At 39.5% G+C, this 21,837-nt stretch overlaps 1 protein-coding gene across 1 annotated transcript in view; it reads left to right on the top strand.

The window, feature by feature from the left end:
• Window positions 1-21,837, top strand: part of Dnah5 (dynein axonemal heavy chain 5) — a gene marked incomplete at its 5' end in the record, with an annotated part of 220,050 nt that overhangs the window by 21,891 nt on the left and 176,322 nt on the right. Inside the window, 7 exons of the mRNA XM_059276732.1 lie at window positions 19-234; window positions 3,961-4,068; window positions 8,296-8,381; window positions 8,880-9,201; window positions 10,164-10,370; window positions 14,519-14,690; window positions 18,970-19,115. Coding sequence (XP_059132715.1) covers window positions 19-234; window positions 3,961-4,068; window positions 8,296-8,381; window positions 8,880-9,201; window positions 10,164-10,370; window positions 14,519-14,690; window positions 18,970-19,115 — 1,257 coding nt within the window. The remainder of the gene's footprint in view (window positions 1-18; window positions 235-3,960; window positions 4,069-8,295; window positions 8,382-8,879; window positions 9,202-10,163; window positions 10,371-14,518; window positions 14,691-18,969; window positions 19,116-21,837) is intronic.

The following is a 21,837-nucleotide window of genomic DNA, read 5'->3' as shown; positions in this document are numbered from 1 at the left end:
CTTGCTTTTGGTTGTCAGGGGTACCAGAGCTGCTTCCATGAGACGAAACAAAAGCTTAAGCAAAATCCAAGTGAAAAACAATTTGACTTTAGTGAGATGTATATATTTGGAAAATTTGAAACTTTCCATCGACGTCTGGCCAAGATAATGGACATCTTTTCAACCTTCAAGACATACTCAGTTCTGCAAGATTCTAAAATCGAGGGGTTGGAAGACATGGTCACTAAATACCAGGTATTAGACATTTAAATACTATTTCCTGTCACTGTCTATTCTTGTATAATATTAGTGGGACTAGCCTTAATATTATACATCCCAGGGGCTCAGGAGAGAGAACTACTAACGGCGAGGACTATTTTCGAGAAATAGAATCTCAGCACACCGAGCTCTATAGTCCACTTGCTTTAATTCCTCTGGCATAACATCCTTTATACACAACTTCAGTTCTGTAGCTCCTTTCTTGCCTGATTTCTCTCTATACTTATCTATTGCTCCCTCTAAGTTCTACCTTAATTCTCTGGTCTTATTTTTGCCTCATCTAGGTCCTTTTCAGCTTGTTCTTACCCAGCTAGTACTTCCTTATCTGGCTCTTCCTCATCTTCCATCTCATTCCTCTAGTACTCTCTTCTAGCCCTTCAATCTAGTTCTTCCCCATCTCAGTTTGTTCCTCTCAAGTTAGTTCTTCCATTCTCTTTTCTCTTCTCTATCCTCCGTTCTCCTCGTTCTACCTAAGTCTCCCAGGAATCCAGTTATATCAAGCCCCTGGTCAAGCAAGGTTGCCAGGCTTGATTTCTACAGGGTCATAAAGGCAGGTAAGAATTTTCCTCAGGCAGTAACCACCAGGCTTTCTTTTACAATCCAAAGTGGGAGTGGTAAAAGAAGAGGTCAACTGAGTGCTAATGACTGGTTAGCTTATCAAAAAGGGGATCTATGTGCTCAGTCTACATTCCTAGAAGTGGTTAGGAAAGAAGTTAGGGGTCTATCAGTAAGGTTGTATAAGAAAGGAGGGTCCAAGCTAAACTGTGTAAAGCTATTACTTAATGTCCACCTGACCTAGGTGGTATCTCCTTGTGGAATTTACCTTAAATCAGGAGACTTGCATGTGGGCTGTTATCACTGTTAGTCCTTGAAAGTGGCTAAGGGAGATATCTGATTCCAGAGAAAGCCTTTCCTGAGGCTGTTCTCCAAATACCTGGAATGTGTATGTCCACAGAAGGATCAGTCCACACTGTTAGCCCTTCTTAGGGAAAAGTCAATTGGGAAAACTATGAAGGCACACATGATTTTCATAACAGAATACAGCTAATATATAACAAGCCAAGTAACACCAAAAACTCCTTGGGATTTGGCTTCCTCTGGAGGAATTCCCTGATCCCTCCAGGTAGTGACTTTGCCATAACCAGCTGAGTTCTTATGATATATTCCTGCAGCCTGCAGCAGTCCATAACTAAACTTAAATATTTTACAAAACAGTGATATTTAGAGAAACCATCAGTACATAATATAAAATACGTTTGGATTCATTAATAGTAAGGAAATTGGATTTATTTGAGAATTGTGTAGTGGGACTGGTACACTCTTTTCAGGTGTGTGGTTACAAGGATGCTGTCCCAGTAGTTTCAAGTTCATCATCTTTAAGAAGAAGCATTTTCATTACTAACACAAAAGTACTGTTAAAATATAATTTTTCCTTTTAAAAATTAATTTTGTTTTAAAAAAAATTGCAAATAAATAAAACCATCACACATCAAAATTAACAAGACCCAAAGTCATATAACTTGATGAACTTAAATATAATTAGAATTGGAATTTGAGATGGAAGCTGTGAAGCTTCACATTAGATTTTACACTTTCAGTATTGAATCTATTCTATGCACTTACTGGCCTCCAAGACCCAAACATCCATGACCTAATTAGAACTAGAAAAATGCTTAGCTTTTTTTATCTTCTTTTATAACTCATGTCCATGACCCACATTCACTTCTTCCTGATCCCCCTTTATTTAGGTTTTCTTAGTCTCTTTTACTGTTACTCAATTCATGCAGAGATAATTTATGAAGAATGTTATATATGTCGGGCACTATTTGATAACCAAGATTTGAGTGACATTCAGTTATCTGAATACATTTTATTTGTGTACATGTTAAAGATATATAAAGAGCTAGAGTCAGTGTGATGGTTTAGCATGCAGAAGAGTTGACTCCTCAAAACACATAGTAGAAAGAGATAACAGATTCTCAAAGGTTGTTCTCTGGCTGCTACAGGTAGACTGTGACATTCACAAACCTGCACTTGCATACATATCTATCAAACATACACATGTATGTAAGTTATAGAATCATGGAGTTCCCAACCCCAGCTGGTATATACAAACACAGCCCCTGCAGCTGAGGCTCAGTGGAAGACAGGGTAGAAGACTGTAAGAGCCAAATGGCCAGATACTACCAGGCAATGTCTTTTAGACATGACCAGGATATTACAGCCATGTAGTCTCAACAATGTGGTAGCCTAAGCAAGACGTACATAATGGCCATGGCAGTCAACAATGCCAATGTAGATGAAAGGAATCCCACAAGGCCCCACTTTAGATGAAGAGTTACTGTCAGTGGTTGCCAAGGAAGAAAATCAGTCTTCCCAGGGATGAGGCCCCTGATAGGTTATCTAATTCTACATGGTCAACCCTAAACATAGATACACATGAATAACACTAAATGGAGTTGGTAGGTGTATGTGATACACACACACACACACACAAAAAAAAAAACCACACAGAGATATGTAGTAATAATAATTTCAGAAGAAAAGATTGTGAATTTGAAAGGGAGCAGGAATAAACATGAATGGAGTCAGAAGCGGGAGAGAGAGGTGTAGAGATGTTGCAAATAATAGTATGGTATATAAAATTCTCAAAAAAAAATTGAGTAAAAAAGGAATATATGTTGAAAAAGTTAATTAATGCAGCTTCTCCACATTTGTCTTAAGCATGTCACATACTACAGGTACACTCATAGTTTCCACATGTAAATAAACACTCTTGTCTGCATGGAGACAGCAAGGAAGAGTATGATGTCTTCACTAGTAGACTTGACTATAGAAGTTAAGTAGCTTGTGCATTTTTTGTATATTAAGAAATTTGAATGATACCTGAGTGGAAATGACTTTGAAGAGAAGATTGTGGGAGGAGGGCCCGTACTCTTCATAAAAATTATATGCCTCTGTCAACAATGTGGGGCTCTGAGTTTGAGAATGGCTTAGCACCTTGTTAAGAATGATCACAAAGCATTACTGCTCATCATTCTGAGCAAACAGAACTTCTGATAATAGTATTTTCAAGGAGAAGAATTGCCTAATTTATACTTTCCTAGTCACAGACTGTAGCTGTACAGGAGAGCAAAAAGAAATTAATTCTAGAGCCGTTGAAAGAGGTAGCCTGTGTTTGATGTCTCATTTAAGTATTTGATTTGGGAGATAACATCTCCTCTGTGGGTGTCACAGCACCCCCATTTTCTTCCCATTTGGTTTTTATTTTGTTCAAATCTTTTCTGTCTATTCTTTGAGATTATTTAATACTTTCAACAAAAATAACATTCTATTAAATTCTACTCTGGGCTTCTTTTTAGCTTATTTCAGATGTGATTGATGTATGAAACTTTTGAGAAATCATCTGCTTATTTTCACGTGTGAATTATTTAATTGTATATATCTGTCCAAATAATCTGTAAAGCCGTGTGATGATGCTTCCTGGATGATTCCTTTGGATGCAGGATGGCAGAATTTTACTGTGTGTAAAACAAGTAGCACCAAATCAAGGACTGAAGTAGAAAATAAGGTTCCCTTTAAACAGACATCTCTTTGGTCTTTGGGACCCTTTTTTTTGGTAAAGTTTTGCATTTAAAGGCTACAAGTCATGAGACTTAAAGGGATAACGAAGCACTGTCTCCTTTCTTCCATCTACTTCAGGATATTGTTGCTTCCATAAAGAAGAAGGAATATAACTTCTTAGATCAGCGGAAAACGGATTTTGACCAGGATTATGAAGAGTTTTGCAAGCGGACTAATGACCTTCATGTAGGTTGCATGGTGAAATCCTCAGTGGCCGCCACATGCTTTCTTCATCCATTCTATGTTACCCTGATGATCATTCCCCATTCAGCAGGCAGAGCTATCTTCATCACAGAGGTGGCTGGCAGCAACCTCAGCCTGCGTTTTGTGATTTCAGATGAATAATTGAGGTCTCCTTCCCCTGGATTAAAGGGTCATAAATGCAGCTTGGCTAATGATTCGTAATCACAGACTTCTGTGCGTCTTCCGTCTTAGTTCTTAGGAAGTTTAAATTTCATCCTCTGCTGAAATGCTCTGTAGCTTCCTTAAGCTGTGACATTTGTTTCCCTTTATTACTATGGAGTATTAATGATCATAATGATTATGATCAGAGGTAACCTAACAGACTGTCAGCTATGTCTGGCTGATTCTAAAGGCAGGGCTGGGGCAGGCCTTAGAAACCGTGGTACTGGGGCCCCTCTTGCTCCCAGTTGCTTTCCTTCCAATCATCTTTACGCATTACAGACCACCCACCCTGACTCTCAGCCCTCCTGGGCAGCATGGCCTTTATCAGCATCTGAGAACACAGCACAGATGCAGTGCAGCTCCAGGTTCCTGGGGAAGGGTCTGGGGGACAGCGCTAGGGGTAAGAGTGCACAGCCTAGAGCCTATCAGTTGTGGGGCCATGTGATAAACCAAGGATAGGTGGGACACCCTGGACATCATCAGGGAGGATCTTGGTTACTAGGAAATGGGAGTCAGGGAGGCTAAGGTGGGAGACAACTTAGTAGCTGTCTGACATATTGATATGCAGAGTTTGCTCATCCTTAGGAGATGCAGGGGCACATCTTTATAGGAATACCATCAGGCTTGTGGGATAGCACAGTCCATGAAGTGCTTTCCCTGAGATCACAAGGACCTGAGTTTGAGCCCCAGAACCTATGTCAGAAATATCTAGGTATAGTGACATAGGCTTGTAAGCCTAGCAATGGGGAGGTGGAGACAGGGGGATCCCTGGGACTTGCCGGCCAGTAGCCTCACATGCATGGTGAATTTTAAGCCAACGAGAGATTTTTTCTCTCTGAAAATGGTAGATAGTTACTGAAGAATGACACTAAAAGTCATCCTCTGATGTTTGAATGCAAAAATGCTTCTATGGATGCATTGCACACACAGCACACCTGTATACATACATGCATGGGCACACACACACACACACACAAACACACACACACACACACACACACACACACACACACACACACACTTACTTATAGCACGAATCTTGAAAGGTCTTATTAATAAAATCAAACCCAGAGCTAGGTAATGGGTTACAGCTGGAAGATCAGAGAAGCAGAACAAGCCACAGCCACCTCACCTTGTCAGTTCCTCAGCTGATCCTGTTTCCTCAGAGTGGAAGCCTCTGAGTCCTCATCCTAATGGGTCTCAGCTGAACTGCTGCTCAAAAGCCTGAAAGTTTAACCAGGCTAGTTCCTGGTCTTCACACCTTATATACCTTTCTGCTTCCTGTCATCACTTCCTGAGATTTAAGGCTCTTGTTACCACGCCTAGCTGTTTCCAGTGTGGCTTTGAACTCACAGAGATCCTGATGGATCTCTGCCTCCAGAATGCTAGGATTAAAGGCATGTGTGCCACCCTTTTCTGGCCTTTATATATGTCTAGTGGCTGTTATATTCTCTGACCACAGATAAGTTTTTTAGTGTGCACAATACTTTTGGGAAACACAATATCATCACATTTACTTCTTCCTGAGGTAAAAGTAAAATGGCCATTCAGCTACTTCTTCCCATAATTTATGATCTGAACTGAATTTGTACACATGGAGGGAAAATGATGTGAGGTGTTGTGGGTGCAGTGAGTTCAGGGAAGAGGAAGCTATAAGAAAGGACTGGCTGCTGTATTTTATGTTTGTAAATGAATATAATAATCACCACAATCCTAGAAAATCCCTGCTCTTGTTGCTCTCATCCTCCAGAGGGGGAACAGAATGGCTGTCAGTGACCTGCTCAAGGCAGACAAAGGATACATGGTAAAGTTGAAGCCAAATCCGGACAATTTGGCTCTGGAGCTCCATATCTGAACTCTTAAGTCATACGGTGTGTTTCATTTGATGGGAAGACACAGGTCCTATTAGAACTTAAGCAATGACCTAGGACACAAGGACAGTGGATCCTGCCTCTTCTTGTTGGAAACTGGTAGACTGTAGTTGACTGTTACCATGTCCTCCACGGCCCACGGCCTTCAGTCAGCCTCCATCTGTTCCTTCCATAGAGATTCCATTCACTTGTCTGCCGTAGCTCCTCTGTAGATGTAGAGAGACGGTGAGCATCGGGAAGCAGGGGTCATATCTTGTCTCAATTGCTTAGTAAGAACATGTGGAGTTATTTATTTATTTTTTTTAAATGGCAGTGGTGGATTAGGCTTCTGTGTAATGGATTGGGAAAGAAGAAAAAAAAATATACCCTTGCAGTAGGTTTGGCTTCAGTGCTCTCAGTCAGAGAGATTAGTGATATGATTTAAATGAAAATGGGCATTAAGTTAGGAAAGAGCGATGGTTATAGCATCAACTGGACAGGGAAGGGTGGCTGTGACGTCAAAAGGGTGATGGAGGAGGGAAGTGATCAGTTATAAATTAACCGTGTTCTGATACTGCGTTTGAAAGGAGACTTCAAAGATAAAAAGACAGAGTCCTGTAGAAACTTACTGGAAGGGTACGAGACACGCATAGAACTTGATGACTCCTGCACCTCATGGGACAGGATGGGAACCTGGAGGAAATCACACTGCTGCTGTGTTTGTCTCAGAGAGGAGGCCGTGACGCCTGGCAGGGACTTCCCTGCAAGTGAGGTGGGCGTGAGCATGAGCAGAGGCATGTGTCCTCTCACAGTGCCGAGAAACAACTGCAGATGTTCTGGCGTCTGACGTTAAAGCATTAGCTACATGCACTAGCTCCTGCTCTTCCTTGAGTTTTCTTCTTTGTTTCAATGAAAAAAAAAAAGAGTTGGTTTTTAAAAAAGAATTCCATATTTGAGTACCATGTTTACACCATTTCACCCCTCCCCCTCCATCTCAAATTATGACTTCTTCTGTTTTATACATATGTGTATATATGTATATATGTATGTATATCTGTATACATAACCTGTTGGGTCCATTTACTCTTGCTCATATGTATGTGTGTGTATATATATGTGTGTGTGCATGTGCACATGTGTGTATGTGTATATATATGTATATGTATACACATGTACACATATACATACATACATTTAAAGTTCAACATATGGCTATCTCTTCTATCTTAAAAATAGCCCAATTCTGAATTTGGATTACTGGTTAATTTACATTTGACTTCCTCACTCCTTTCCCCTTCTCATTCCCTTAACTGATCATTTCTTACTTTGTCTTTGAAACAAACCCACTCTCTTGAATTCAACCCCCATCTCTTTAAAACCGGAGCAAAAATACCCACATCCCCAAGGTTCTGGATCGAGTGGGTGGAGCTGATGGATCTCAGGGACAAGGAATGCAGGGTTTTTTTTTTTTTTTTGGGAAGGAATGTGGGGTTTCAGAGGTCAGGGAATGATTGGGATCATAACTCTGCTGGTGAGGGCATGGAGGCCTTAGATCCTGTCCTGACTTAGTCCATGCTGGCACTAACAGGTTCGAGAGAAGCAGCAGAGTGAAACCGCACAGGTGGGCAGGTGGATAGAAGCAATGATTCCACCAGGAGAGGGAACATGCTTTTCTTTAAAAATAAAAAGTAATATAATGGCTTTTCTAAGTTTTATCTAGTTAAATTTATATTTAAATAATAATCTTAATGGAATCTTAGATGAGTAACAAACATATTATGCTTATTTTTCATGCAATCCTTTTAGGTACAAAATTGTACAATAGTAAAAAAACTTATGAGGTTCTTAGGACGGCTAGGTCTCTATTTCTGGCTTCTGGACATTTATTTTCCTTTTTAGCTCACTACATTTTTTGTTACATCTTCCCATCCATTAGAAGTGGTGTAAAGAATGTGGATTTCCTTTCTTTTATTGTCAAATAGAGAATCCTCACTATTTCTCAGTACAGTGGCATATATTTTTAATCTCAGCTCTCAGGAGATGCAGGCAGGGGGGCTGTGAATTTGAGTTTAGTCTGGGCCTTGTAGGATGACCTGGTCTCTAAAGAATATCTTAGTGCTAATTTATTGTTCATGGTGGAGTTTTGTTCTATTTTCAGGATGAGTTGCAGAAGTTCATGGACGTCACATTTGAAAAGATTCAAAGCACAAGGCAAGCTCTGAGCACGCTGAAGAAATTTGAAAGGTAAAGATTTGAAATAACTTCCCAAGTTCTGTCTTCTAAACTTGGGATAATGTGAGCACAGTTTAGCTTCTTTTTATAGCTTATCTTTTATTGTAATTATAACTCTTATTATAACTTGGTATTCTAATGTGAAGAAAAGCCTCTCAGTCTGAGTCACAAGGTCACAGGTTTTAAGTTTTTCAGAGGCTTAACAGGATTAATTCCTGGAAGGATTAAGGATTTGCTTCATCTCTGCCAATAGAGAATACTCTTAGCTTTGAAGTAGCCTGTAGTTGCCTATAGTAATACCGCCTAATGTCTGAATAATTTGAGATAATTCTTCCCAGGTTAGCAATTTTGCTTTGTAAGGATTGATACTATTTTTGTTCTTTAAATACACTGTTCAGCTACTCCATTGCCTTCAGCTGGCATGTTTTAAAATGGATGTTAATAAATAAGATTAATATATATATATTTTCTTATTAATCTAAAACTTTGTACTTTTTGTTTTTCAATCAGATTGAATATACCTAACCTTGGTATTGAGGAAAAATATCAAGTAATTTTTCAGAATTTTGGTGCTGACATCGACATGATTTCTAAGCTGTATACAAGACAGAAATATGATCCTCCCCTGGCTCGGAACCAGCCTCCCATAGCTGGGAAGATCTTGTGGGCCCGGCAGCTATTCCACAGGCTGGAGCAGCCAATGCAACTCTTCCAGCAGCACCCCTTTGTGTTGAGGACTGCAGAGGCCAAGCCTGTGATACGGAGTTACAACAGGATAGCCAAGGTCCTCTTGGAGTTTGAGGTCCTCTACCATAGGGCATGGCTTCAGCAGGTGAATTCCTAAATAGGTGCTTCTTAAGTGGTTTCTAATGTCCAGACAGAGGGAACCCTCTTCTAAAATGGATATTTTATAAATCAGTTTGGTTGAATTTAAGAAATCAAAGTATATAACATAACCATGGAAGAAAATAATTATTAATATTGAAAAAAACAGTAAGCTAGGCAATAGTAGCTGATGATTTAATTTATAATTTCCTAAGTGAGAAAGTCACAAAGCATTTCACTACTCTGTCAGTTAGGGTTGTTTTTCTTTACTCTTAAAAATTCAATAAGATCCTGGTTGGGGGTGCAGCTTAGTGTAGAACATTTGCTAGCATGCCAGCAACACACACACACACACACACACACACACACACACACACACACACACAGAGAGAGAGAGAGAGAGAGAGAGAGAGAGAGAGAGAGAGAGAGAGAGAGAGAGAAACCCTGAATGTATGTCTGTCAAAAGAGTCTTATATTTTATTTGGTTGTGCTAGCATTCAATCAAGATATAGCCAACCAACACTTGTGTTTCTTTGTAGATCAGCAGGAAGTAATGACTATATAATAGCTGCATCCTTTGAATTTCTAGATAAGTAAAAACTGAGCTCAGTTGGGTTCGTGTAACCTTTATTAGAACATGCAGCTGATTAGGCATAAAGACATCAGAGAGTTAAATGTCTCTTTCACAGTCTCCTAGGCTACTACAATCTCTCCCTATCTGTCATGCGTGAGTCTCAAGGATGAAGAAAATGCACTCAGTTGACTATGCAATATCACTACCAAGACCCTGAAAGCTGTTTTCTGAAAGGGAATTTAGGAGTAGGATGGGTGACCCCATTGCGGGGATTTAGCAAGGTCAAGTCCATGAGAGAATACTGAATAAGTGTTCACTGAGTCCCAGGAATGGTAGAGCCAGATACATATATCTGTGTACACTCTGATAGTAGTAATACTGACCTCTTCCCACAGATTGAAGAAATTCACATAGGTCTTGAGGCTTCTTTATTGGTGAAGGCTCCAGGCACAGGGGAATTGTTTGTGAACTTTGATCCTCAGATATTAATCTTATTTAGAGAAACAGAATGCATGTCCCAGATGGGTCTGCCAGTCTCGCCTTTTGCAGCTGCTCTCTTCCAGAAGCGGGACATGTACAAAAAGAACTTCAGTGACATGAAGGTATAGTAGTTTTGTTTCCCCCCTCCTTGATGTTTCTAGCATACATTTATTCTTTTTTTTAAACATTTGTTTTGGTATGTATGCATGCATATATGTGTGTTTGTGCACATGGAGACCTATGGTTGATGTCAACAATCATCCTTGATCACTCTACTACCTTATTCATTGAGTCAAACTCAGATCTCACCAATATGACTAATATCACTAGTCAGCTTGCTCTGGGTATTCTCCATCTCCACTGTCTGAGGCTGAAATTACAGGCAGGCTGCCCTGTTTACGTGGGTTCTTAAGACTTGAATTCCAGTTCTTATGATTGAAAGTTGACTTAATTCTAAGTGTTTCAGGAAGTCACTGGAGGATTTTTAGGCTGGAAAATAAGGCACAGTCTCATTTACATTAAGTATAATCCTTGCTACATGGTGGCTAGGCAGAAAATTTTGCACTTTAGTTGGGATAAGAGTGTCAGTGAGAAGTCAATATTTTGTTGCATTGATCCAGAATGGAGAATGAGCAAGTAACTTGAGCTAGAACAGGCACAGACTTGGTCAGACAATTAAAGTTATATCCACAGACAGGTTAAGAGGGAACTCAAGGGTAATTGAAGTGGGGCTGCCATGCATGGCCAGGAAGCTTGTGTTCTACACAACTTGGCCAAAAATAGGCAGTGGCCTTGACTAAAAGTCTCATTTATAAGAAGATAAAGGCTAGAAATGGTTTATTTTGCCATTATCCTAGTCCAAGATGGCTTTTAGATATCCACATAGCCATGGCACCCATGCAATTAGATCTAGAAGTCGGGGCTCAGTAGAGCATTCAAAGTTAGAGGCATGCTTTTTGGAGCTGAAAGACTGTACTTGCTGTTAGTGGCATTGTCGTAGATGAGAACTTTTAGGGGGGGGACAGAGACAGAAATGAGTAGAGAGCCACTGGATTAGACATAAGGTTGTACCAATATTAATGGGTCTCGTAGAAGATTACAACCCACAAAACAGACTTGGATTTTGAGGTGTGATGAAACCAAATATCAGGAAGCCAAGAGTAAAGAAAAAAATTGCAAGCAAGGACTGATCGTGACTGACAAATCCACTGCCCGGAGGATAAAAACAGAAGTTCAAAGATGGAGCCTTGGTACTGGACCACATAGAAACTGTTACTAAAATGTTGTAGTAAACCTGCTGTGATGGAGTATGCTGTAATCCTAGCACTTGGGAAGCAGAGCAAGAGGACCAGAAGTTTGTCATCCTTGACTATGAAGCAAGTTTGAGGTTAACTTAATATACATGAGAGCCTGTCTCAAAGAAATTATAGTGATTAACATCATATGATGACACTCTGACCATGCACTTGCGTGGTGCCTTATGGTTTAAGCCTCTCTCACTTCTTCCCTCCCCATCACTCTTCCTTCTCCCTCCCCTCTCTCACCTTGCTCTACTGCACATTGAATACAGAGCCTTATGCTTGCTAAAAAGTACTTTACCACCAAGCTGCATCCTCAGCTCTGTCTTTACTGTGTGTTTTAGGACAGTCTTGGTCCTCTGGGCTCACCTTTCCCTCACTCCTGTAATCCAGTTCCAATTTTGGAACTTCTCTCTCAAGTAGCTGAGGTTACAGACCTGTGCCTCCATTCTCCGTTCATGTAAAGCCTTTTTGTGGTCATTATTTAATGTCATCTTTCTTACTCCCATGTGAGATAGGAGGGACAGAGTGATGTGTGGCTCAGAGAAACTGACTGAGTCAAGGTCTCGTAACTAAATGACAGAACCCAGAATTGTCTCTACGATCTTCTCATTACTTCTTGTTATGAAAAGTTAAAATTTGCCATGGGCAGATATTTCTCTAATGTGGACCCACAAAACACTAGTCTGCATGCTTACATTCTCTTTAAATTCTTTTGTGTCAGAAAAAAAACTGGTCAATTTATGTATCTACAAAATAAATGTTTTACAAGAAATCATATTTTTACAGTCATACAATAACTACTAATAATTTCCCCCCACAAAGTCTTTCTTGATTATGTGTTCCAGGTAACACATAATTTCAAACTATAGGAGCTTTTAGCGTATTTTTCATAGTTCTGGGTAAAAGGGTTTGAACAGATGTTGAATGATATACTCAGCTGGGGTTATGGACTTGGGCATCTTTATAAGGATTTCTTGTATGGACTCCCTCCACTGGTAAAATACCTTATATCACTGTCTAGGAGCAAGGGCTACACTGATTAAGGAGGCCACATAGTCCTTATGCCAGTCCCAGATTTCTCACAGGACCCTTCTGTTGAGCCCTGTTAGTACTCTGAATGCCCATCCAGATTCAGTGAAGAGTACATAGACCCAACTCCATGAGAAGATTTGCAAAGAATGTTTGCAAGCTATTACTGTTCCAACCAAAGATTTGAACAAGGAAATTATTATCTGTTTGGCATTTATGATATCTTGGAGGTGGAAAGAGAAGCCCCTGTGCAACATGGCTAGCTGGTAAAGCAGACTTATTGGCCCACTTGGAACCCCTCTAAAGCTCCCCCCAAGAGCACTGCACTGGGCATCTTACAGAGTTTCCAGGTTTCTACAGATATGCAAAAGTAGCTGGAAGTTTGTTTTATTAATCTTTTTCTTGGAAGATATTTGAAACCAAAATGAGATGAGCTACTGTGGGCTAATAGTGAGGAATATAGATTCTGAAACCAGTATGACCTGGATTCAAACTATTATTTCTAGGTAAATGACTTTACCTTCTAAGCCTCAGTTTCTCATTTGTAAAAGGGATGAATTGTACTTCCTGGGTTTAAAGGATTAATAGTAAGGAGCAGAAAGCCTGCTGGAGGCAGAGTCTAAGAACCATTTTTCGGATAGAATAAGTAATGGACATTGAAAAAAACAGCGGTAAGCAGTGGCTAAAGGCTTTAGGAAATGTGGAAGCAGCTGCTAATAGAATCATCAAATGTAGGCTTTTCTCAAGTGGCTTTTGTGGAAAATGAAAGGGTATTATGGAAACCATAGAAAAGTATTATAGGAAGGCTGGGCTCTTTTGGGAGATGTTAGGCTTAATTGCCTTCTCAGAGTCTACCAGGACTTCCTATACCCTTATGATAGGTTCTATAAAATCATGAATGTTGATTGTGATACTGTTGTATATAGAGTTTTGCAAACATAGCCACCCAGCCATCATTTCTGTTCTAGCACATCAATAAAAACATTTTAGCAGATGTTGATCTAACATTATGGTAATAGCAATAGTTCTTGTGTAAGTACAGACTTAAAACTATTTGTCTTTAAGAAGCACATTGATGTCCTCTGTGAGAAAGAGTGGCAGGATGAACTAGTAGGTGTATTTGAAAATGATAGCATATGGACAGACTAGGGACCTATGATGACTTACCTTGTAGGTGATTTTTAATGGAGAACTCACACCCCTCACTTTTCTGATCACAAATTCTTTTTCTGATAACAACTAGTTGATTAGTTTAAAAAATGCTGATAGATCCTGTCATGTGTTGTAGCTAATGTTTCAAGCAAATTGGAAAAACCAGGTAAAAATCTTGTCCTTGTATTACTTATACAGTTACTCTTGACTTATGGTGAGGTTGGAAGTACTGCAAGTAAAGAATGCATTAATTGCATCTTAAGTTAATGAACATTGTGGCTTAGCCTACCTTGTCTTCAGTGTGCTCATCTGTTTTAGACAAGAAGTGATACTTAAAGTCACTTGAAATCAGCACTGATTCTTTACTCTCCCTCTGCCTCTTGGGTCTTGCATCAAGATTTAGCTGATAGTTCTATCTAGCGAGGCTCTCATGAGTCAGACAACTGTGATTGTGAATATGGTCTATACAAGATGCTCAAAGAAGCAGGATGCATCTTGTCCCCATAAAAAATGGAATGAGTGAGTCCAGTGAGGTACAGGCCAACATCTTTTCTTTGTTTTGGACTGGGTAGATGCTGAGAAATGATCCTCAATTTCTTTTTCATTCTCAATCATAACTTACTGGGTGGTTGTAGAGACAGTGCTTGTCACATCTGTCTTATTTGTTTGCAACATTCTTCCTGTCAGGACATTAGATCCCAATAATAAAAGTTATCTTTTTAGATAAAAATACTAATACATATTAAAAGTGACATGTAAACTGTCTATTTAATCTCATACCATTGCAGATGATGCTGTCTGAATACCAGAGAGTGAAGTCAAAAATGCCTCCTCCCATTGAGCAATTGATGGTCCCACACTTGGCTAGAGTGGATGAAGCCCTCCAGCCTGGCTTGGCTGCCCTGACTTGGACGTCCCTGAATATTGGGACATATTTAGAAAATGCTTTTGCAAAGATCAGTGAGTCTGTCTACATGAGTTTTATTTCTCAGTTTTAGGAGCTGAGTTCTTATTGCCTACTGGATAATTTGTTATTAATATGCTTTTATAAATAATGAAATGAGAAATGACTCAAAACTTCTACAGTGAACAGTAGCAAAATATAATGAGTTCAGTAATTTCTTACAAATTATAAATATTCATTATTTAATCTTATTCCCAGAGGTTATCCATGCAATTTTGTTGTCTTATTGCTGTGTATTAGTATCCAAAAGATCTTTAGGGCCATTTAACTTCCACACTAATTGATTAGTTCATTAAAATTGTTTTCTTTTAGTCATTCCCTCTCCCTTTTTACCCTTTCCCTCTTCCTCCTCTTTCTCCTCCTCCTCTTCTTCCTCTTATCCTCATCTTTTAGATCCAACTCAGAGCTCCACATATAGTAGTCAAGAGCTCTACCACGGAGCTCGCTTGAAGACCCCTCAGTGGTTTGGGGGACCTGGATTTGGATGGAGCAGTGTGATGAAGGGCAGGACATTTTGAGTGAGAATAGTTTAAGCAATCGCTGGTTTTCCTTAACTAGGGATGCAGAGCTTAAAATGTATATGAGATGGAAAATTCCATTTAATCCAACTTCCCAGCATAAGCATAGGTATTTTACCAAGAAAATTTGGGCTCAAGTCCATCTAGGATGTTAAACAATTGGAAATGTTTGTTTTATATACTACTTTTTAGTCCCTCAATGTGCAAAAGTGAGCTTTTTCATGAGGTATTTCCCAGATGTCATAGTTGCCTTCTAGACTGTATTATCCCAGATCTCCTGTGTAAACAGGGGCATACAGCTAGGAACATAATGGCAGAAGTTTTTGTTTAATTTTTTTTAGACTGAGACATTTCTATTCTTTTTTCCAACCCGGTGTTATCTGTCATGGCTTCTTCATGACCCAACTTCACCTATATTTCCTGGTCTGGGATACAAAGTCTAAGGATCCTAGCCTGACTATGTTACCTCAAGTCCACCTCCTCCCGGCGCCTCTGTTGTGCTGACAGTTAGGACCAGAGGCTCTGTATTGCACATGTCTCCTAATGGTTTAGCTCAGCTCCATCTTTCTCCCAAATTGGCTTCAAAAGGGCTTAACACCAGGCTGTTTCTTCTACTTCTTTTGTGTCAGTCTGGTGTTGGAGGTGCTCCCACACTTACAGATTAAAATTGCATAATTTCCATTTCTTTACCCTCTGACCTCTTTCTAACCCGCTTTGCTATGTTACTTCCTTTCTGGGTCACATTTTCTTTGGATCCCTACTAGGTAACTCCTGTGTTAGTACTCTCTGTCTCTCTTGTCTCTGTTTCTGTCTCTCTTGGTCTCACCTGAAGTAGGATTTAGTTTATTGATAACTGATGACTAGGAGCTTGTCTTTCCAGTAGGTATCTTATTGCACCTTCCAAACAACTATATACTATTTAATATATACTAATTTAGCAGACACATTCTATTCAAGAATATTTGAGAGATACTGGGTTGGGGCAGAGACTGAAGTAAGGAATTGTGGTTGGTGCGCTAGCTAGTCCCCCCCCCCCCCCCAACTTGTCAAAAGTTAGAGTAATTTGGGAAGAAGCAATCTTAATTGAGAAAATTTCTCCACCAGGTTTATTTGTGGGTAAGCTTGATTAGTAATTGCCATGGGAGGCCCAGCCCATTGTGGGTGGTGGCACCCCCGGTCAGGTGGTCCTGGATTTTGTGAAAAAGCAGGCTGAGCAAGCCCCAAGGAACAAGCCAGTAAACCGTACTTGTCCATGACTTCTGCTTTAGTTTCTGCTTCCAGCTTCCTGGATAGTAGACTAAAAACTCTAAGATGAAAAAAATCCTCCTCCCTAAGTTGATTTTGATCACGGTGTTTTATTACAGCAATAGAAAACTTACCTAGGACAGTTGCATACTTTTGCTTTAGTTCTGCTTACTTAAGTGGGAACTAGAGCCAAAGGTAAATTGTAACAGAGTGTTTGTGTATTAAAGAAGTGTATTTTAGGCTCATTACAATTTGTGAGTGGGATGTTGAAAGGTGCACAATTTGATAACCATAGCATCAAGAGGATGGAGAAAGTTGTGAAACAGTTTTCAAAAGGATCCTCAATGTAAAGATTGGAAAGCAACAACCCAGAGATGCCAAATGACATTTAGTGTGGAGCAGATAGAAGCAATAAAGATGGGTTCCTTTCATCTATAAGGTATATGGAAACTTCATAGTGAGAGTTATCACAATCAAATTAGAACAGCTTGCTAAGGTAGTCTTTAGTAGTATTCTCCCTAGGGAGGTATTAGGATTAGAGTATTAGCACTTTAGATATTTTATTAGATGCTAGCTGGAGACAAAGAGATAGTGTCTAAAGAAATCTTAATTCTCTTTTTCTATGGTGTTCTCTTTTTGCAACTTAAAGACGATAATGAAGAACAAAATAAAGTGTCGTTGTAGACGTAGCCATTGTGGCCGGGCACCTCATGGTGCATCGTTCTCTGTACTTTAGCCATTTGTGGTTTTTCAGTGATGGTCTCAGTATGCTGCATAGAGAAGCTCCTTGATGAGGGTAAACTGTGTTAAGTCTCAAGAACAGTTGGACTCTGTATTGAAATAAATGAACCAACCTTTAGAACTGCAGGTGTTTACTTGGGCCACACATTTGGGAAAAAAAGTCACTATTCTTTAATGTACTCAGCAGAACTTTGATGGGCATCGTTTGTGTATTCTATGCATAAATGCAGTTGCATTTTCTTTAATTGCTGCTATAACAACTTGCCCAAAGCTTCATGGCTTCGTAATACAATTATAGAGTTTAGAATGCAAAGAATCTCATGTGGCTAAAATCAAAGCATCTTCAGAGACAGTTCTTCCCAGAAACTCTGCAAAGCACCCTTTCCCTAGCACCTTCCAGGTCTTACAGGTTGCCTACATCTGTTGAAAAATGACCATGTCATGTTCAGAGCTAGCTGTGTCTCGTGGCCAACTCTTTTTCTCTCACCTCTTCTCCATCCATGGCCATAGTCTTCTCTACCTCACTTTGACCTCCCTAACTTCTTTTTTTAAGGTCTTTATGACAACTCTGCTTAGATAATCCAGAACAGTCCCTGAATCACAAGATCCTTAATACAAAGTCCCCTTTGTCACATAAGGTAATATTCCCAGAGGACTAGGAATCCCCAGGGAGATCATTTTTTTCAACTTGCCACAAATGCCTTTGACGATATGAAGAATCAGGGAGAAACAAGAGATTTCTATGGACTGTAAACACTTAAGGAGAAGTGGTTCTTTCTGCATGGACTACTGTTGTCAAGAAGAACCATTTGGTATATTGAGCAGTTGCCTGAATAGTTAGCTTGAAAATTATTGAAACTGAGGTTTTTTTTTTTGTTTTTTGTTTTTTGTTTTTTTGTTTTTTTTTTTTAAGGTAGTGAAGGTATGTAGTAAAGGCATTGATTTAAGGAAATGTCAAAAAGTAGCAGACTTTCATTTCAATCATGGTTGTTGAAGACACTCTTTGGGATGGGCACTGACATAAATGTTCAAGATGTAAAGATGGAAAAACAAATTACCAAAGGGGCAGACACAAGAGTAGCCAGTGTGATGCACCCAGGGATGGATGCATGCCTAAGTGATAGGCAGGACTGGACCATAGACACCCCCACCCCACCCCAGTCACAGGTGGCCTCCTGGGAAGATGAGTCAGAGAGCCAGGCCAGTAGGAGAGCTGGGAACTATTAAAGAAGGAAGAATGTGCAACAGCTATGTGTGGAAACAGCCAAAAGTACCAAGGAGATTGTGGTGATTTAACAAGAATGAACCCATAGGCTCATATATTTGAATGTTTGGTCCCTGGTTGGTGGAACTATTTGTGGAGGATTAGGAGGTGTGTCCTTCCTGGAGGAAGTATGTCACCTCATTGGACTGGGCTTTGAGGTTTCCAAACCCTGTGCTATTCCTAGTGTACTCTCTCTGCTTCATGGTTGCTGTCTCAACATGCAAACTCTCAGCTACCGCTCTAGCACCTTGCCTACCTACCTGTTGCCATGCTCCCCAACATGATGGTCACCAACTCACTTCCTGACCTGCAAGAAAGCCTCCATTAAACACTTTGTCTATAAGTTGCCTTGGTCATGGCATCTTTTCATGCAATAGAAAAGTAACTAAGACAGATATGTGTAATCCAAGCAACTTTAATCCCGATGCTCCTGCTGTCATTGAATCGCGTATACACATTTAAGGAAATGCTTTACCTAATCTGTCTTTCATTTTGTTTTTCCCAAAGAGGACCTGGAGCTGCTGCTTGACCGGGTGAACGATTTGATTGAGTTCCGAATCAATGCCATTCTGGAAGAAATGAGCAGCATGCCACTCTGTCAGCTCCCTCAGGAGGACCCCCTTACTTGTGAAGAATTCCTCCAAATGACAAAGGTTATCAGAAGTCTGACTTTTTTTTTATGAAAAACTTTTTTTTATAAAAGGCATATTTTAATCATAAATTGGGATTTTAAAAAATTAAAAAATTTTGCTCTGTGATAGATGTTATTCAAATGTGGACCTTTTGACAACTCGAAGATGAAGAAAATTTTATCTAAGCTGTTACTAATAAATTAGTTCCTTTCAGATCAGTTGAAGGGGGAATCACTGTGGCACACATTTCTCATTTTTTTCATGTTTTATGAGGGGCAAAGGTATTTTTTTTTAAAGAAGAACTTCAGTAAGCAAGGGTTAATTATGCAGCACTTGGGGCAGATTCTGGGCAAGGTTTCTTCTTCAAGCACTTCCAGAGAGCTGTTTCCAAACTAGTATTTTGTAGCATAGAGTTCTGGACTTGTCCCTAGGAAAGCTGGGAAAGGCCAGAGGCTTGTGCTTAAACCACACAGGGTGGAGACTGTATTTACAGGTTTATCACACTTCGATATATGAAAATAAAACCCTCAGAAGGTTTCCATAATTTCTCAAACATCCTTGCAAATGGCACATTTTCTTCCTATGTTAGGCCCAAGCTACTGGCAGAGAAGCTCTATTCCTTTTGGAAATGGCACTTTGGCCTCATTTATGACATTCCCTATGGGTATTCTGGTGATAGGAACTCTACAGCGATGATTTTAATATTGTTGGCCAGTAGTGCTTACTGGAGGACCCATTATATTCCATTCAGCTTGTGGCTATACTAGATCTCAGATTTATCACCAAAACAGAGTGGCAGCCACAGGTGACTGATACAGAAGGCGGATAGACCCTGGGGGGAGCCTTTCTTATGCCAGCTCTTTCCAGTGAGGGCACATGGAGAACTCTTCACCCAACAATGAAACTACTGCAATCCATGTGCAAACTTTCTGCCCAGTGAAGTTCATTGCTTGACATTTAAAGTCTATTTTTTAATTTAAAATTTTAGTGTGTGTGTGTGTGTGTGTGTGTGTGTGTGTGTGTGTGTGTGTGTGTCCCTCCACAGAGACCAAAGAAGGCATCAGATTCCTGGAGCTGAACTCTTAATGCCCTCTTCTGGCCTGAACTCTGGAAGAGTAACAAGCATTCCTAACCACTGGGCCACCTCTTCAGTCCGCAAGCTCTAAGTTTTTATTGGCTTTTTTCACTGTGGCACATTCTGCTTTTCATGAAAAGGCTTAGATTCTTAGAAGGAATCAAGGATTCAGTGTAAACTGTCTTGTTTACAGAAATATTCTAGCCACAGAAGCCACATTTCTCAACTAGAGAGCAGTGAGAACACACCTGAATCTGACCTCCTTGGCACAAGGAGGGTTTCAAAGTCCAAGGCAACCCTTGAAAAGGATAGGAATGAGGCATTTGGTGCTAACACCTTTTTGCATATATATTGAACTTCGATTTATATTAACTTGTTATTAGCTGATTAAAGCTTAATGACTGCTTTGTAGAATTCTGTTTGCCCTCCTCACAATGATTTTTAATATTTTTCCTGTAATTTTTAAGTTTTCTCCTTATCATAAGAGAAATCACTTAGCTCTGTTATTTACAAAGTATAGCTTAAAGTGTTCAAATCATGTTTAAGATTTTAAAAGTGGGGAAATTAGCATTTATGCCCATCATATCACCATTGTTGTGAATTTTATGTATTTCATGACTTTCACAGGCACCACTTAAATGGCACCTTCGTAACATTGTGTTTAAATGATCTATATTTTTTTTTACTACTGGACATTAAATGGCTCCCAATGTTAGTCAGTTTTGCCAAGAGCTACAATAAATATATATATGTATAATTTTTTTTAGATCTTCAGGATCATTGCCTCCAAATAAGATTATTGTGTCAAACTATATGGTTCTATTTCATAGATCTTTATAGTCACAGACAAATTGTTTTCCAAAGGACAATTCCAATGTATAAAGCCATAATGCAATAACATCAATGTCACTACCCTCAAGACAAACACTGTTCTATTATAATTTATTAATTTTAGCTTGAATGGCAAAATCATACAATCTAAATTAATCTGTTTTTGTTACCCATAGAAGTACTTCCTGTTGACTGTTTTACTTTCTATAATGTTTATTTGTTTTACAATTTTTAATTTTTTCATTTATAGACATCTTGTTTTTTATTTTTATTTCTTTTGTTTTTGGGGTTATAATGTAATTTCATCATTTCTTCATCCCTTTCCTCACTTCAAATACTCCCAGGCAGTCCTCCATGCTCTCTTTTAGATTCATGGCTCCTTTTTCATTAATTGCACATGTATATGTATATATTTACACATACATACGTACATTCCTAAGTACATAAATAAATAGCCTGCTCAGTCTGTATAATGTTACTTAGATGTGTGTTTTCCGGGCTGACCATTGGGTTTTGGATAACCGATTTGCGTGCTCTTTCCTGGGGAAGACGATTTCTCCTGCTCTCTTCACTCCTTAGCTGCTTCTGTATTCTGTGTATGGGTTGAGGCTTCTTGGGCTTTTCTCTTTCCACATTAGCTGCTTAGTGAAGAGGGAGGTAGGGGGGAGTCAAGGACAGACCCTCTGGACAGTTTCTGTGCCTGATGTCACCATGGAGATGAGTCACTAAAATGACGTGTCAGGTGCTAGAGGCCCTGTCTTTGATTTGTTTTGTTTGATGCAGGGACATTTTGATGAATCCATTATTACTTTGCCTTCATCCTGTTTATAATCTGCT

The sequence above is a fragment of the Peromyscus eremicus genome, chromosome 11 (genome assembly GCF_949786415.1).
Source record: "Peromyscus eremicus chromosome 11, PerEre_H2_v1, whole genome shotgun sequence".
NCBI lineage: Eukaryota > Metazoa > Chordata > Mammalia > Rodentia > Cricetidae > Peromyscus > Peromyscus eremicus.
Note: the sequence above shows the minus strand (reverse complement) of the source record. Positions and strands in the feature narration are given on the sequence as shown.